The sequence below is a fragment of the Carcharodon carcharias genome, chromosome 3, assembly GCF_017639515.1.
Source record: "Carcharodon carcharias isolate sCarCar2 chromosome 3, sCarCar2.pri, whole genome shotgun sequence".
In the NCBI taxonomy this organism is placed as follows: domain Eukaryota; kingdom Metazoa; phylum Chordata; class Chondrichthyes; order Lamniformes; family Lamnidae; genus Carcharodon; species Carcharodon carcharias.
The window spans coordinates 153,832,190-153,845,741 of NC_054469.1; the positions used below are offsets into that span (position 1 = coordinate 153,832,190).

General features: G+C 39.4%; 1 protein-coding gene across 2 annotated transcripts in view; it reads left to right on the forward strand.

The window, feature by feature from the left end:
* The window catches only part of azi2 (5-azacytidine induced 2), a 75,640-nt gene extending 64,644 nt beyond the window's left edge, over window positions 1-10,996 (forward strand). For both annotated transcript variants that reach the window (XM_041184771.1, XM_041184772.1), the window contains 2 exons: window positions 3,149-3,273; window positions 8,832-10,996. In XM_041184771.1, the coding sequence (XP_041040705.1) occupies window positions 3,149-3,273; window positions 8,832-9,235 (529 nt within the window). In that variant the 3' untranslated portion in view covers window positions 9,236-10,996. The remainder of the gene's footprint in view (window positions 1-3,148; window positions 3,274-8,831) is intronic.
* Window positions 10,997-13,552: the final 2,556 nt, after the last annotated feature.

Sequence of the window (13,552 nt, forward strand, 5' to 3'; positions counted from 1 at the left end):
GAATGGTGATATATTTCTAAGTTAGGATGGTGAGTGGCTTGGAGGGGGACTTCCAGGTGGTGGTATTCCCATGTGTCTGCTGCCCTCATCCTTCTAGATGGTAACGGTCATAGGTTTGGAAAGTGCTGTCTGAGGCGGCTTAGTGAGTTCCTGTAGTACATCTTGTAGATGGTACCCAATGCTGCCACTGTGTGTCTGTGGTGGAGGGAGTGAATGTTTGTGGATGAGGTGCCAGTCAAGTGGACTGCTTTGTCCTGGATGGTGCTGATGTTCTTGAGTGTTGTTAGAGCTGCTGTTATCCAGGCAAGTGGAGGGCATTCCATTGTACTCCTAACGTATCTTCCATGAAGAGTGAACAAGAGCATGCCAGTCTTCAGCCAATTTAATTCACTCCGTGTAATATCAAGAAACGGCCGAAGGCACTGGATACAGCAAAGGCTATGGGGCCTGACAATGTTTTGGCAATAGAACTGAAGACTTGTGCTCCAGAACTTTACCTTGCATAACTTCTGAAGGACTGAGAATATTAACATGGAATCAACTATTGGCGGTACAGAGATGCTATACATTTCACTTATTTTGGGATCTACTTGGGTTTGCTTGCACATATTATTCTAGTTTGTGGATGGAAACATGATTAACTGCCTTCAAAGGTTGCAGTCTATGCTGTTTGGAAATTCCTGCCTGAAGTTTTAGTCTTTGTTCAGGGACTGAGCTACCCTAGTGTTATATGCATCTAGCATTCATGTGGTGTGATCTTGTGGGATAGAACCTGAAATTTAGGTGACTTTTATCCAACATTTTACAATTGTAATTCCCATGAGTCCATGCAGAAACTCATGGTTGCAATGGTGAAGGTTTTGCTGACCCACTACAGTATGAAGTGGTTTCTAGATATTCTCTCACTCTAGGATCCCAATTTAAAGATGAAATCCCTGAATGAAGAAGTTAAGTTTTCGAACTTAAGGATCATAGTCTACCAGCATTGTGGAACATGAGAAAAAACCCCCATGTAATGAAGGATTTTTCAAAGAGGCTGCTGTCACAGAGATGCATCCCTAATCTGTGGTAATTGGGTAGCGTTTGGTTTGTGGTTAGGAGTGGGGATAAGGAGGGGTGACTGTTGACTGTCTACTTCCCTGCATTGGGCAGAGTGTTTGGCATATGTCTTTCTAGTGGCTACTGTTTATAGTGAGGCGGAAGCGGATAGAAATCAGTAATCCAGCAGATCCAACATGCCTGCAGCCAGGAGCTGACCAAAGACCCTTGACAGCAGACTGGCAGCTGGGCCTTACAGAAAGATTGGAAGGCTTACGAACCTTCAAAATGGTTGCAGCATTATCGTTGCTGATACTAGCTGTGTGGGAGTAAGTGCTAGCTTGTAGTAGCTGCACTGGAGCATGATCAATACTAGGTCTTTCCAGCAAGTTACGAAGGTGAAGAATGAAGAAGAAACTGAAACTCTTTTGTGTTTAATTTTATTTTATATTTCTGAAAGATTTATTTGAGGATATGATTTTATTCTGTATTTGCCAACGCTGGCATGGGTCTTTTATTGTCTGTGAGGCTGCAGCTTCCATTCTTCAATTTCTAGCTTCTTTCCCCTCATGGTTTTTGAATATATGCTGAAATTATAACCCATTTTGTGTGCCTAAAATGAGTGTCATCATAAGTTTTTTTGTGAGTAATCCAAGAGCTACCTTTTGAAAAGTGGCTAAACTCCCTAATTCTTTTGAAAATAGAATCTGAACTATGCATTGAACTGTAACTGCTCACTGACCATGTTTTGGTTAAAAATGACTGAATTGAATGGGAAGAAATTTCCTCCCATTACAAATGGAAAGCTGAAAGCCATTGGTTCTGGCCCCCACCAAAATCTCCGTAGCCTAGCCGCCGACACCATTCCTCTCCATAGTAATTGTATAAGGCTGAATCAGACTGTTCACAGCCCTGATGCCATATTTGACTCCAAGGTGAACTTCTGACACACATTTAAGACTGCCTATTTCCACCTCCAAAAAATCTCTCAATTCTGCCTTTGACTCAGCCCATGTGGTGCCGAAGCTTTCATCTGTGGTTCTATTACCTCTAGACTTGATCCTTCTGACGCACTCTAGGCCGGCCTCCGACATTCTAAACTCTATAAACTTGAGCTCATCCAAAGCTCTGCTGCCTGTGTCCTTACTCTCTAAGTCCTGTTCAATTTTCACCCCTGTGTTCGCCGTGCACCACATTGGCTCTTGGTTAAGCAGTCTCTTGATTTAAAAAAAATTCTCATCTTTGTTTTCAAATCTCTCTGTGGCCTCACCCCTCCCTATCTCCTGTTACTGCCTTCAGCCATATGACCCTTTGAGATTTATGCGCTTCTCTAATTCTCGCCTCTTGAACATCTTCAATTTTGCTCCACCATTATTGGTCATGAATTCAGCTACTTAGGCTCTAAGATCTGGCATTTCCTCTCTAAATCTGTCTTTCTACCTCTCTGTCCTCCTTTAAGACTCTCCTTAAAAACCTGCCTCTTTGACCAATCTTTTGGCCATCAGCCTTAATATTGCCTAATGTGACTCAGTGTCAGATTTGCTTTATAACACTCCTGTAAAGTGCATTGAGACATTTTCATTACATTAAAGATGTAATGTAAATACAAGTTGTTGTTTCTTACTACTTCATTCACTCCACCCACCTGACCTTTTCCAAAAGAGAGAGACCCCATAATCACTTTCCATATGTTGGCTCTTGAGCCACTGAAATTTACATCTGGTAATCAAAAATAATTTATGGCCATATTAAACATTAATAACCCTGTGTTTAGCAGAAATGATATATCGAGCTGTATTTCAATTTTTTAAACTATTAAGAATATAAATCTGAAAACTATTGTAAATGTAAAAACATGTATCATCATTCCTTTTTTTTTGTTTTCAGGCAGAAAAGACAATGGACCACATTTTTGACTAATACCCAATGACTTTTTTTAAAAAGTGATGCATGTCCAAAATTTGCTTCTTTAAATCCATTAAAAAATATATTGTTCCTAAGTTTGTTTTCCTGGATATGCAGTGCGACTGTTATTTTAACAGGTATTATTATTATTATTTTGCTTTTTTGTTGTGACAAAGTAGACAGTGAAAGTTTTTTTTTACTTTAGAGAAGTTGGTCTGCAGAAGCCATACCAGGATCTGAAGAGAGAAATGTCTAATTTACATTTGGTGACAAAGACACAAGCTGAGCTTCTGCGAAAACTGTTAGCCACACAGGGCTCAACGAAGAATGGTAAGTAATATAATGTGTGAAGGGGAAATGGTCTGCCTTTAACCACTGATTCTATCAATGCCAATAAAAGAGCAGCTATCAAATATATCTTGTCAGCATCTCTTGATAAGTCTAAATACATAAGTTACTGTCTGGCCTTCATGTGTATTTGTGCTGTCTATCTCGTGCTGATCAGTTCACACGTAAAGGTGTTGTTCATACACAATAAGTTCTATACTTATTTTCTGTTCCCCTTGTGGCTTCTTCTCCACAGTTCTGAACAATAGATGAACTACCCTTTGCAAGCAATGCCGAGCTGTGACCCAAGTCATTTTGTAGCAGCCTTCATGTCCAATCTCTCAACTTGCAGGAAAAGTGTCTTTTTTTTTTAAAACAAGGCTGCAAGATAAAAGATTAATATAGAACTCTTTTTTGAATTCCATTACTCTGGTTAATAAAGAACCCTAAAAAGAGTTATTCCATTTCTCAGATTGTAAATTTAATTTTGTTACTGAAACCTTTGCTGATATTTTTTTTGCCATAGTATAAATTGTAATACAAACCATTATTTGTTCTACTTCCAGTACTGAAGTAGTTGAGAACTATTCATCTTTTATTTAGAGAAACGTCACTTTTTAAGAAAAGCCTTTCTCCTTGTTGCATTTGTCAGTTAAAACTTACTTCCAAGATTCTATTTTTTTCCAAAAGGACAAATCACTTGGATTACACAAGAATATCACTTCCACATTTCTCTACTTTGCTCTTTCATGCCTTTGAGAAAATGACTTTGCGCATGATATAATAGTGATTGAAGCTATACTTTTCGAACTATCAGGATATTTCAACGCTTAAGCATTTAGTGTTTCTTGATTGGACTTTATTGTCTCTTGTATCTATAGAAACATCGGAACAGGAGTGTAGCCATTCAGTCCCTCAGACTTGTTCCCATCATTCTATTAGGTCACGATTAACCTTTACCTCAACTCGATTTACTCGCCTTTTCTCCACAACTCTTGATATCCTTAACTAACAAAAATCTTGGCTTCCAAAATTTTAATTGACCCGGCATTCAGAACCTTTTTGGGAGGCGAGTTCCACATTCCCATGAAACTTTTTGTGGAAAAAGTATCTCCTGATTTTGCTCCTAAGTGGCCTAGAAAGAATGGTTTCTCTGTATTTACCCAATTGAATCCCATAATCATTTTAACATCTTGATTAGATCACTCCTCAGCCTGCTAAACTCATGAGAATACAAAGCCTGTGCAGCCTATCAATTTAACCATTTAAATGCCAATGTTACTGTTTGGATCTGTATAAAGTGATTTTTTAATTTACAAATGTTTTCAAGGAAAACAATAAAGCTGGTAGAGTCGCACTGCTCCCCGCCCTTCTCCGCCACCAGCTTTTGGTGGCCGTGTTGCTGTTAATGTGACTTACCAGCTTTGAGAACCAGATGGTCAAATTTCATCTTTGCTACTTGCTTTTACAACAACAACAGATAGCTGGAAAGTGCTAAATAGTGCATGTTTTGGAAGCACAGAGTATTTCAAGCATTTTTTGTTTTCATTCCTTTTATAGGATGACTGTTTTAAGATTAATGGTCCTAGTTTATTTACTCATACATTATGTAATATGTGAAATCTGATCCATATCAAAATAGTGATCTTAATAGATTAGCTGCACCTTTCTTTGTAATTAGCTTCAGTGGAAATGGCAAATGGTTGGTACCCATGACGGTGCAAGCAGCAGAGGCTCTATCTGTACTGTTCTCAAGTTGATGTAGACTGCAATTCATGGTGAATAGCAGCCAATTTTTATAATAGCCTTTCAGTGTGCACACCGGATAGCTATATCATTAAATTTGGTATAAAAATGCTTATATATGCTAGAACACTTATAAATTTGATGGGAATGTATCTCTATAGAGTGTGATGGAAAAACATTACTAATCTCATTCTGCCATAATTTTATTTTACCTCTGATTAATCTTCAATGAAAATTGTTTTTACTAGACCCATGTTGTTTTCTTTGTGATAAAAGGGTTCTTCTTCCTTAAAGGACTTAACCTCAACGTCAACATGTCACATTAGCTATGCACCTGCTGAACCATACTTTACATGAGCTTAAAATATACGTACCCAGAATTGATACTTTACCATCATTATTTCAAACCAATGAAATTGATTTTGTCAGGTGTTGGTGCCCTTAACAATTTATTTATGTGAAAGAGCAATCTAGTAATGCCAATCTTAAAAGACATTTATTAATATTGAATTCCTCCTCCTTTGTTCAGCCTTGATGTAAAAATTCATTCACTATCAAACTCATGGAGTGAGCACTTTAGATATGGCTCTGGATTTCCTGCATACTTATGCCCAGAAATACGTGAAACCAGGACACAATGGCACTGTCTAAAAGATTGTGGAATTTTAGGCATGAGTTACATGCGTAATGACAATGCATTCATATCTTTCCCATCTTTTATAATTGCCTGTTGTTCACTCTGCCAAACGCATCTCTGCTTATAAAACTGACTCTGCTCTGAGGTTTCCAATCAAATTTCCTGCAGTTGTGCTTGTTTGAAGAATCTCTTCAAATTGCAGCCAGATTTTCAGACACACAGGCACCAGTAGTCAGCTGATCCAGAAAATATTGAAGGCGTTCACAGCTGTTGTTACTGCAGAAATGCATTGTATTCTTTATTTTGGAAATAAAAATAGCTCTTTTGCTGTCTCTACACCTGCCTTATATTATAATAGAGGAGAAGAAACAGGAGTAGGGAAAAGAAACAGGAAGAAGGATGCAGAGAAAGGAGGCCCGAAGACAGTACCCCATAGGCAAGTACTCAGCCCATGGAATGTATAGTCCTCAGCTGACATTTCAGCAGAGGAGATGACTGTAAAGTGCAGCCATTGCACAATGTTAGGCTCGCTTTAGAAATTTAAAAGGACTACTTACCATCAAGAATGTACCTTCAGTCAGCAATAATAAACATTGCAAATCATTGGAAATCTGAGTTCAACCAATCTAACGTTTAGCAATTTTTCAACTTTGCAAACTTTAAAAAAATGCTGATAAACATTTAAATAAATATTTACTTAAGATTCTCTTTGAAGTAAGGAATTATTAATTAGCATCAACAACATATCAAAATTAATGAGAAGGACATGACTGCGACAGTTCCACTGTTGCACATTCTTACCCCGGCCCCCTTCTCTTTACAGAGGAGAGAAAGAGGAAGTAATAGAGACAGGCCTAAAATTCCCACAGGAGTCTCAAGGCATCTGCTTGGGTCCTGTGCTTAGACAAGCACTTTGGTCAGCTGCTCCCCTGTACAGATTGTCTCCCAGTAAACATAGGTTGAAATGCAGGTTATAAAAAAAGGATGCTGAGCTGATGAGTCATGGCCTGTGATCAGTCCATAATAGCTGTGAGCTTCTGGACCAGCCTGCTGCTGCCTGCACCCTAGTGGGGTAATCCAGCAAAACCTTGTGCAATCTGGATGAGCGGGTAGTATAGATTTTTAAATCATTCACAGAAATCTGTGTGCTACTTACCTTGCAATCCTCTACCTCACTTTGAAAGGAACATTTTTATCATGCTTTTACAGTTTTCCACGCTAGTACCTTTAGGCTGCATTTTTTTCTGGCCCAGTTATGTTTGAATCATGCTGGTCAGTGATGCAGATTTATAGTCATTTTATATTTGGGAATGTTTTAATGAGGTTGAGTGGAAATTTGAGTGTAACTTGACATCAGAATGAGTGCATTTATAAGTCGGTCCTCCACATTATCCCCAAGGAGAAATTTCTAGGCCTTTTTAAAATGATTATTTTCTACATGCAACCAATTGTATCTTTAAAATCAAGCAACAACCATATACGATGTAAAAAGACCCACTTTTTTGAGATCTGGATTGAGGATTAAATACTGGAGGCCTATCCATTTAAGAATATTCTCATCATACAGGTGTTGTTTTGATCCATGAAGTATTCTATTCCTGGTGCATATATAGGACTTGTTCTGAGCCACATATCAGTTCACCTTTCTTCTGTTGACATTCAATCCCTGACATTAGCTTTGCACACACCAACACATCAGCTTTCTGTTTGGGTAATGTTCTTTAGTAGGTTTCCTTGAGTTCAGAAAATTTTTTTGGTGAAGGTCACCACTAACTTTCCTCCATCTGTTTCTTCACCAAGACTGCCTACTTCTACCTCTAGCATCGCCTGACTCTACCCCTCGCTCAACCTTTCTGCTGCTGAAACCCTCATCTATGCCTTTGTTACCTCTAGGCTTGACTATTCCAAGGCTGTTCTTGCCAGCCTCCCATCTTCCACACTTCCTAAACTTTAGCTTATCCAAAATTTTGCTGCCCATATCCTAACTTGCACCTTGTCCTGTTCACCCATCACCCCCTTAGCTCGCTGACTGACATTGGATCCAGTTGAGCAACACCTCAATTTTAAAATTGTCATCCTTGTTTTCGGATTCCTTCGTGGCCTCAGCTCCTCCAGTCCCACAGTCTCTGGGTTCTGCATTCTGCCACTTCTGGCCTCTTGTGCATCCTGAGCTTAATTGCTCCACCACTGGGGTCCATACTTTCAGCTGCCAGGATTCTTGAGCTCTAGAATCCCCTCTCTAAACCTAACCATCTCTTTATCTCTCTGTCTCTGCTCCTTTTAACATGATCTTTAAAACCTACCTCTTCAGCCAAGCGTTTGGTCATCTATCCTAATATCTTCTTATGTGGATCAAAGTTAAAATATTATTTGATAAGGCTCTTTTTGATGTGCATTTCGCTACTTTGTTAAAGGTGCTATATAAATGCATGTTGATGATGATAGCATGTTACATTTGCTATGTTTTATTTTAAACCTGTATTGCCTGAAACTGTTCCTCATCTAATTTACTCATCATAATTTCAGATGACAGTGATACCTGATCATAAAAGTGTGCAAAAGTTATGAATTCTTCAGTGTATTGTTGCAATATTGTCTACCAATATTGCATGGTTTCTAAGCTGCACAGTCATAATCATAATCCAGTTTGCTGTAACAAATGATATTGATTTCAGCTTCTTGCAAGGAGAACTTCAAATTTAAACTTAGAGAGAGAATCAGGTGTAGGTTGGGATCATACCAAGGAATAATCTAAAGTGATTGTCCTTTATTATTTTTCACTATTTGAAATTCTTTCTCCCTTCAACTGGATCTCTCTTCTGCCATTTCTAGCATTGTACACAGCAAAGGCCCTTTTATACAACAGGGATGGGGATTATTTGATTAAGGTGGCTCCTGCATCAAGTCAAACTCTCCTGTTTGTAGATTACTCACCTGCGCATGTAGCCTGAGGCACTCTAGGGAGAATGTAGGAGACCATATAATAGCAAGTTACTGTATTCCACCAAGTAAAACTACAAATATGTGATGAGATGTTGTCTTTCCTTTTGTACAGCTGTACTCATGAAGTCTGTTTATATATCTTCCTGATAAATAGTCAGTCTCAAACTCCTGGGACTGGGAATGAAATTACAAAGCACGGTTGTAATTTACTTTTTTCTTTGATTTATGCATTCAGTTCAGTGTCTAGATGACTTGGTACTTGATGGTGGAAAACTAGAGCTCCATTCTTCCGTGGCAACTTATCGAGCACCACGTTCCTCTTCAAAGGATATTGATGTGAAAACTTCCAATTTTACCGCAATTCGCCATTTTCAGCAGGATACAGCAGCCTTATGTGATCAAGAGTTCCTTGCACCATGGATAAATTCAAGACCCAGTCCGGTTGGCAGTGCTGCTCTGGAGGATAGTGGTTCTTGTGGAAAGGGCTCATTTGATGATAACTCGTGGGTTTTTCCTAGCCCACCAATGAGCAACCCAAGCAATGCAGCATTCTGGAAAACTGGAAATAGCTCTCCCTCTTCTGCTATGAAAATTCCTGTTGTGAATATGCATAATCCAGACTTGCTGTTCAGGAGCTGAGCTGTATAATTGTGAACTTCCAGTAAATGAGAACTTCTGTTCACTACTTTAGAAATGTACACTTAGAAGCAAATGGATGGTCAGGTGATGGTATCTCTTGATGCTTCTATAATCAGTAGCTCAATTCAAAGAAGTAAACGTTTTTGAGAATTGCTGATAATCTTTACAGAATGCATCAAGAGGCAGAGCTATTGCACAGTGACTTTTATTTTCTTTCTCCAGCTAATAGTTTATCTTATATCAAACAAAAATGTTATAGAAATAAGATTTTCTATATACTGCCACTTGGACTCAACTGTGGATTTAGGAAATGGTGCTGAAATTCTCAATCTTTGCCTCTTGTAAGAAAGCTGAAAGTCCTGGCACTAGAAAACCTATAATCTGTGACAAATTCAAATCTGATGTTCACATTGCTAAATTCTGTTCAATATTATGAAAATCGAACATATCCAATTTAAATAGTTTGTTTCATTCTGTGGAGAAAGAAATTTTGCTCATCCATCTTGCACTGATATTGCACCTTGTAGTTATTTTTGATTCCTCTAAAAGTGCCTCCATATTTAATGGAATATGCTATTTTACTTCAGAAGCTTCTCTTAACCCCACTGTCATTCCTGCCCAAAACAAAACTGCAAATATTTGCTTTTAAAAGAATCCAATTTTGAGATTTTTAAAATAAATTGCGCAGTGATTTATTTTCAGTGCGTACATAAATACAATGCTGTCATATAACCTGTTGTGTTTATCAGTGCAATCTAGCAATGGGTGGTCTGCCGTAGAACCTGATAAAAGGCTTCATTCTAATCGTTGTTCAGTTATCTTAAAGCTGTAAAATGCCAATGTTCTCCAATGAAATTTATTAATATAGCCAAACTAGCCCATTGAAATGCTTTTCTAAGATATTGAAGTGGAAAATTTGGCCATAAGTTAGTTCTCTATTTAATGGAATGTGAGAACTGAATTTGCATTCCCACATTGGTTGGCTTTTATTCTCTGGCTTTCTCAAAGTGGTGAGTTGACTAACTTGACAGAACTTCCAAACAGGGCACGGCGACGTGAGATCCCCATCCGGAAAAGAGGGAACATTGGCCGTGATCCATCTTAGCAACTCATAGCAATATTGGATGAAGGAAAGAAAAATTTGTGGTTGTCTGTTGGAAGCCAAGGTGAGCAGCATGGAAGGTTAGCAAGGAGAACTAATTGGGGAGAACAATGCATTAAAATGGAAACATTTAAAATCACACTGTTCCTGTGCTACTGGAAATCTGCATTTAAAAAAGTGATAGAGTTGCATTTAAATTCTGTATATCTCTAGGTTGGTCTGATTTCCATTTCAGAGTAACTAAAGTATCACAGCAAACTACCATTTAAAAACATTCTCATCTTTCAGAATATGTGGGCGCTGTTTCAGCTCTTAATCAGTTTAGAATTTAAAACTGATTTGCAGCAAAGAAAGTGGGATTTTACATCTTTTAAGTTGCTCTTGCACTCATTTGCAGTAAGAAGTGTCAATTTAGCACTGTTAACTATTTTGTCCAATTTCATCAATTTATAATACAAAAAAAAATACAAAGTGAAGCTTTAAAAAACTTTGGGTTTTAAATTGTGGTCCAAAATGATTTTTTTTGTACCTGTCAAATAATGGATAATATAGCCCTTGAAGATCACTAATAATATACATTGTAGTCACTCATTTTTGAATTGTGGAACAGTTATGTATATGATGCAATGTACTGATTGAATAAATTAATGATAACTAAACATTCCAAAAGACATGATGTACATTATTTATTGAGGAAGAGGTTCTCCTGTTTTCAGTTGCATCCTTTAATGTGCAAGTGGCATTGGGCTTCTTGGTTCAACCCCAACAAGATTAAGGAACTGTAGTATGGTGGTTATGCTACTGGACTAGTAATCCAGAGACTAATGCTCCAGAAACATGAATTCAAATCCCACAACAGCAGCTGGGTAATTTAAATTTAATTAAATAAATCTGGAATAAAAAGTTGTATTGATAATGGTGGCCAACAAACTACTGGGTAGAAATTAAAAACCATCTGATTCATAGATTTCCTTCCCCGAAGGACATTAATAGCCTTTACCTGGTCTGTCCCATAAGTGACACCAGATCCACAGATATGTGATTGAGATTGGGCCGGATCTTCCGGCTCTGCCCACCGCCGGGATCCTCTGGTCCTGCCGAAAGTCAATGGATTGGCTGGGCCACTGCATCTCCTGCGGCGGGTCCTGCCACAGTGGGGCTGGAAAATCTCGGCCATTAACATCCCTCTGAAATAGCCTAGCAAGTCACTCAGTTGTATCACACCACTGCGAAAATATCTAATAAAAATAAAACTAGATGGGCCATCCAGCATCAATGCAGGCATCAGGGACAACAAATACTTCCTGACTTAACATCAAGTCAGAAGCTAGGAATCTGCAGTGAATAACTCACCACCTGACTCCCCAAAGCCTGTCCATCATCTACAAGGCACAAGTCAGGAATGTGATGGAACACTCCCCACTTGCCTGGATGAGTGCAGCTCCAACAACGCTCAAGCTCGGCTCCATCCAGGACAAAGCAACCCACTTGATTGGCATCCCCATCCACATACATTCACTCCCTCCACCACTGATGCACAGTGGCAGCAGTGTGTACCACCTACAAGATGCAATGCAGGAGCTCACCAAGCCTCCTTAAACAGCATCTTCCAAACCCACGACTGCTACCATCTAGAAGGACAAGGGCAACAGACGCATGGGAACTCCACCACCTGGAAATTCCCCTCCAAGCCACTCAGCATCCTGACTTGGAAATATATCGCCGTTCCTTCACTGTCGTTGGATAAAAATCCTGGAACTCTCTCCCTAACAACACGGTGGATGTACCTACGCCACATGGACTGTAGCGGTTCAAGAAGACAGCTCACCACCATCTTCTCGAGGGAAATTAGGGATGGGCGATAAATGCTGGCCTAGTCAGCAACGCTCACATCCCATAAGTGAATAAAAGAAACATCTGGACGTTTTACCAAAATAACCAATAGATCAGGTCAAAGCTCTGCAGTCCTACCACTTCCAGTCATGAATGGCAGTGGGCAATTAAACAAATAAGGCTCCACCAACATTTCCCATGCTCAATGAAGGCTAAACCCAGAAGGCTGAAGTGTTTGCAAACATCTTCTTTAGAAATGCCAATTGGATAATCCACTTTGGCCTTCTGAGTTCCCAAGTTTCACTGTTGCCAGTCTTCAGCCAATTCAAATCACTTCAAGTGATATGAAGAACCAGCTGAGTGCATTGGATATAGCAAAAGCTGTGGGCCCTGACAATATCTCAGCTGTAGTGCTGAAGACCAGTGCTCCAGAACTAGCTGTGCCCCTAACCAGGCTGTTCCCATACAGCTACAATACTGGCATCTGGGCAGCCAAGTGGAAAATTTCCCAGGGATGTCCAGTCCACAAAAAGCAGAACAAATCCAATCTGGCAAATTACCACTCCACCAATCTACTCTCGATCATCAGCAGTGTGATGGAAGGTATCATTAACAGTATTATCAAGCAGCACTTACACAGCAATAACCTGCTCACTGATGCTCAGCTTGGCTTCCACCAGGGCCATTTGGATCCTGATCTCATTACAGCCTTGGTCCTAATGTGAACTAAAGAACTGAATTCCAGAGGTGAGGTGTAAGTACATCAAAGTAGCATTTGGCAAGAGTGTGGTATTGAGGAACCCTAGTAAAACTGAGCAAATTCCTCATTACTGGAAACATACTTAGCATAGAGGAAGATGGTTGCGGTTGTTGGAGGCCAATCATCTCTGTCTGCAGGCGTTCATCAGCGAAGCTTCATAAGCCCAACCATCTTCAGCTGCTTCATCAATGACCTTACTTCCATTTTAAAGTCAGAAGTGGGGGTGTTCACTGATGATTGCACAGTGTTCAGTTTCATTTGCAACTCCTCAGGTAATAAAGTAGTCCATGTCCACATGCAGCAAGATCTGGACAACATTCATGCTTGGACTGATAAGTGGAAACGATGTTCACGCCATCTGCACCTCCAACAAGAGAGAATCTAACCACCTTACCTTGATATTTAATAACATTACCATTGCTGAATCTGTCACAATAAATATCCTGGGAGTCACCGTTGATATGAAACTTAACTGAGCCAGTTATATAAAAACTATGGCTACAAGGGAAGGTCAGAGGTTGGGAGTACCTGTGGTGGGTAACTTACCCCGTTACTCCCTAAAGCTTGTTCACCATCTACAAGGTACAAGTCAGGAATATTCTCCACTTGCCTGGATGAGTGC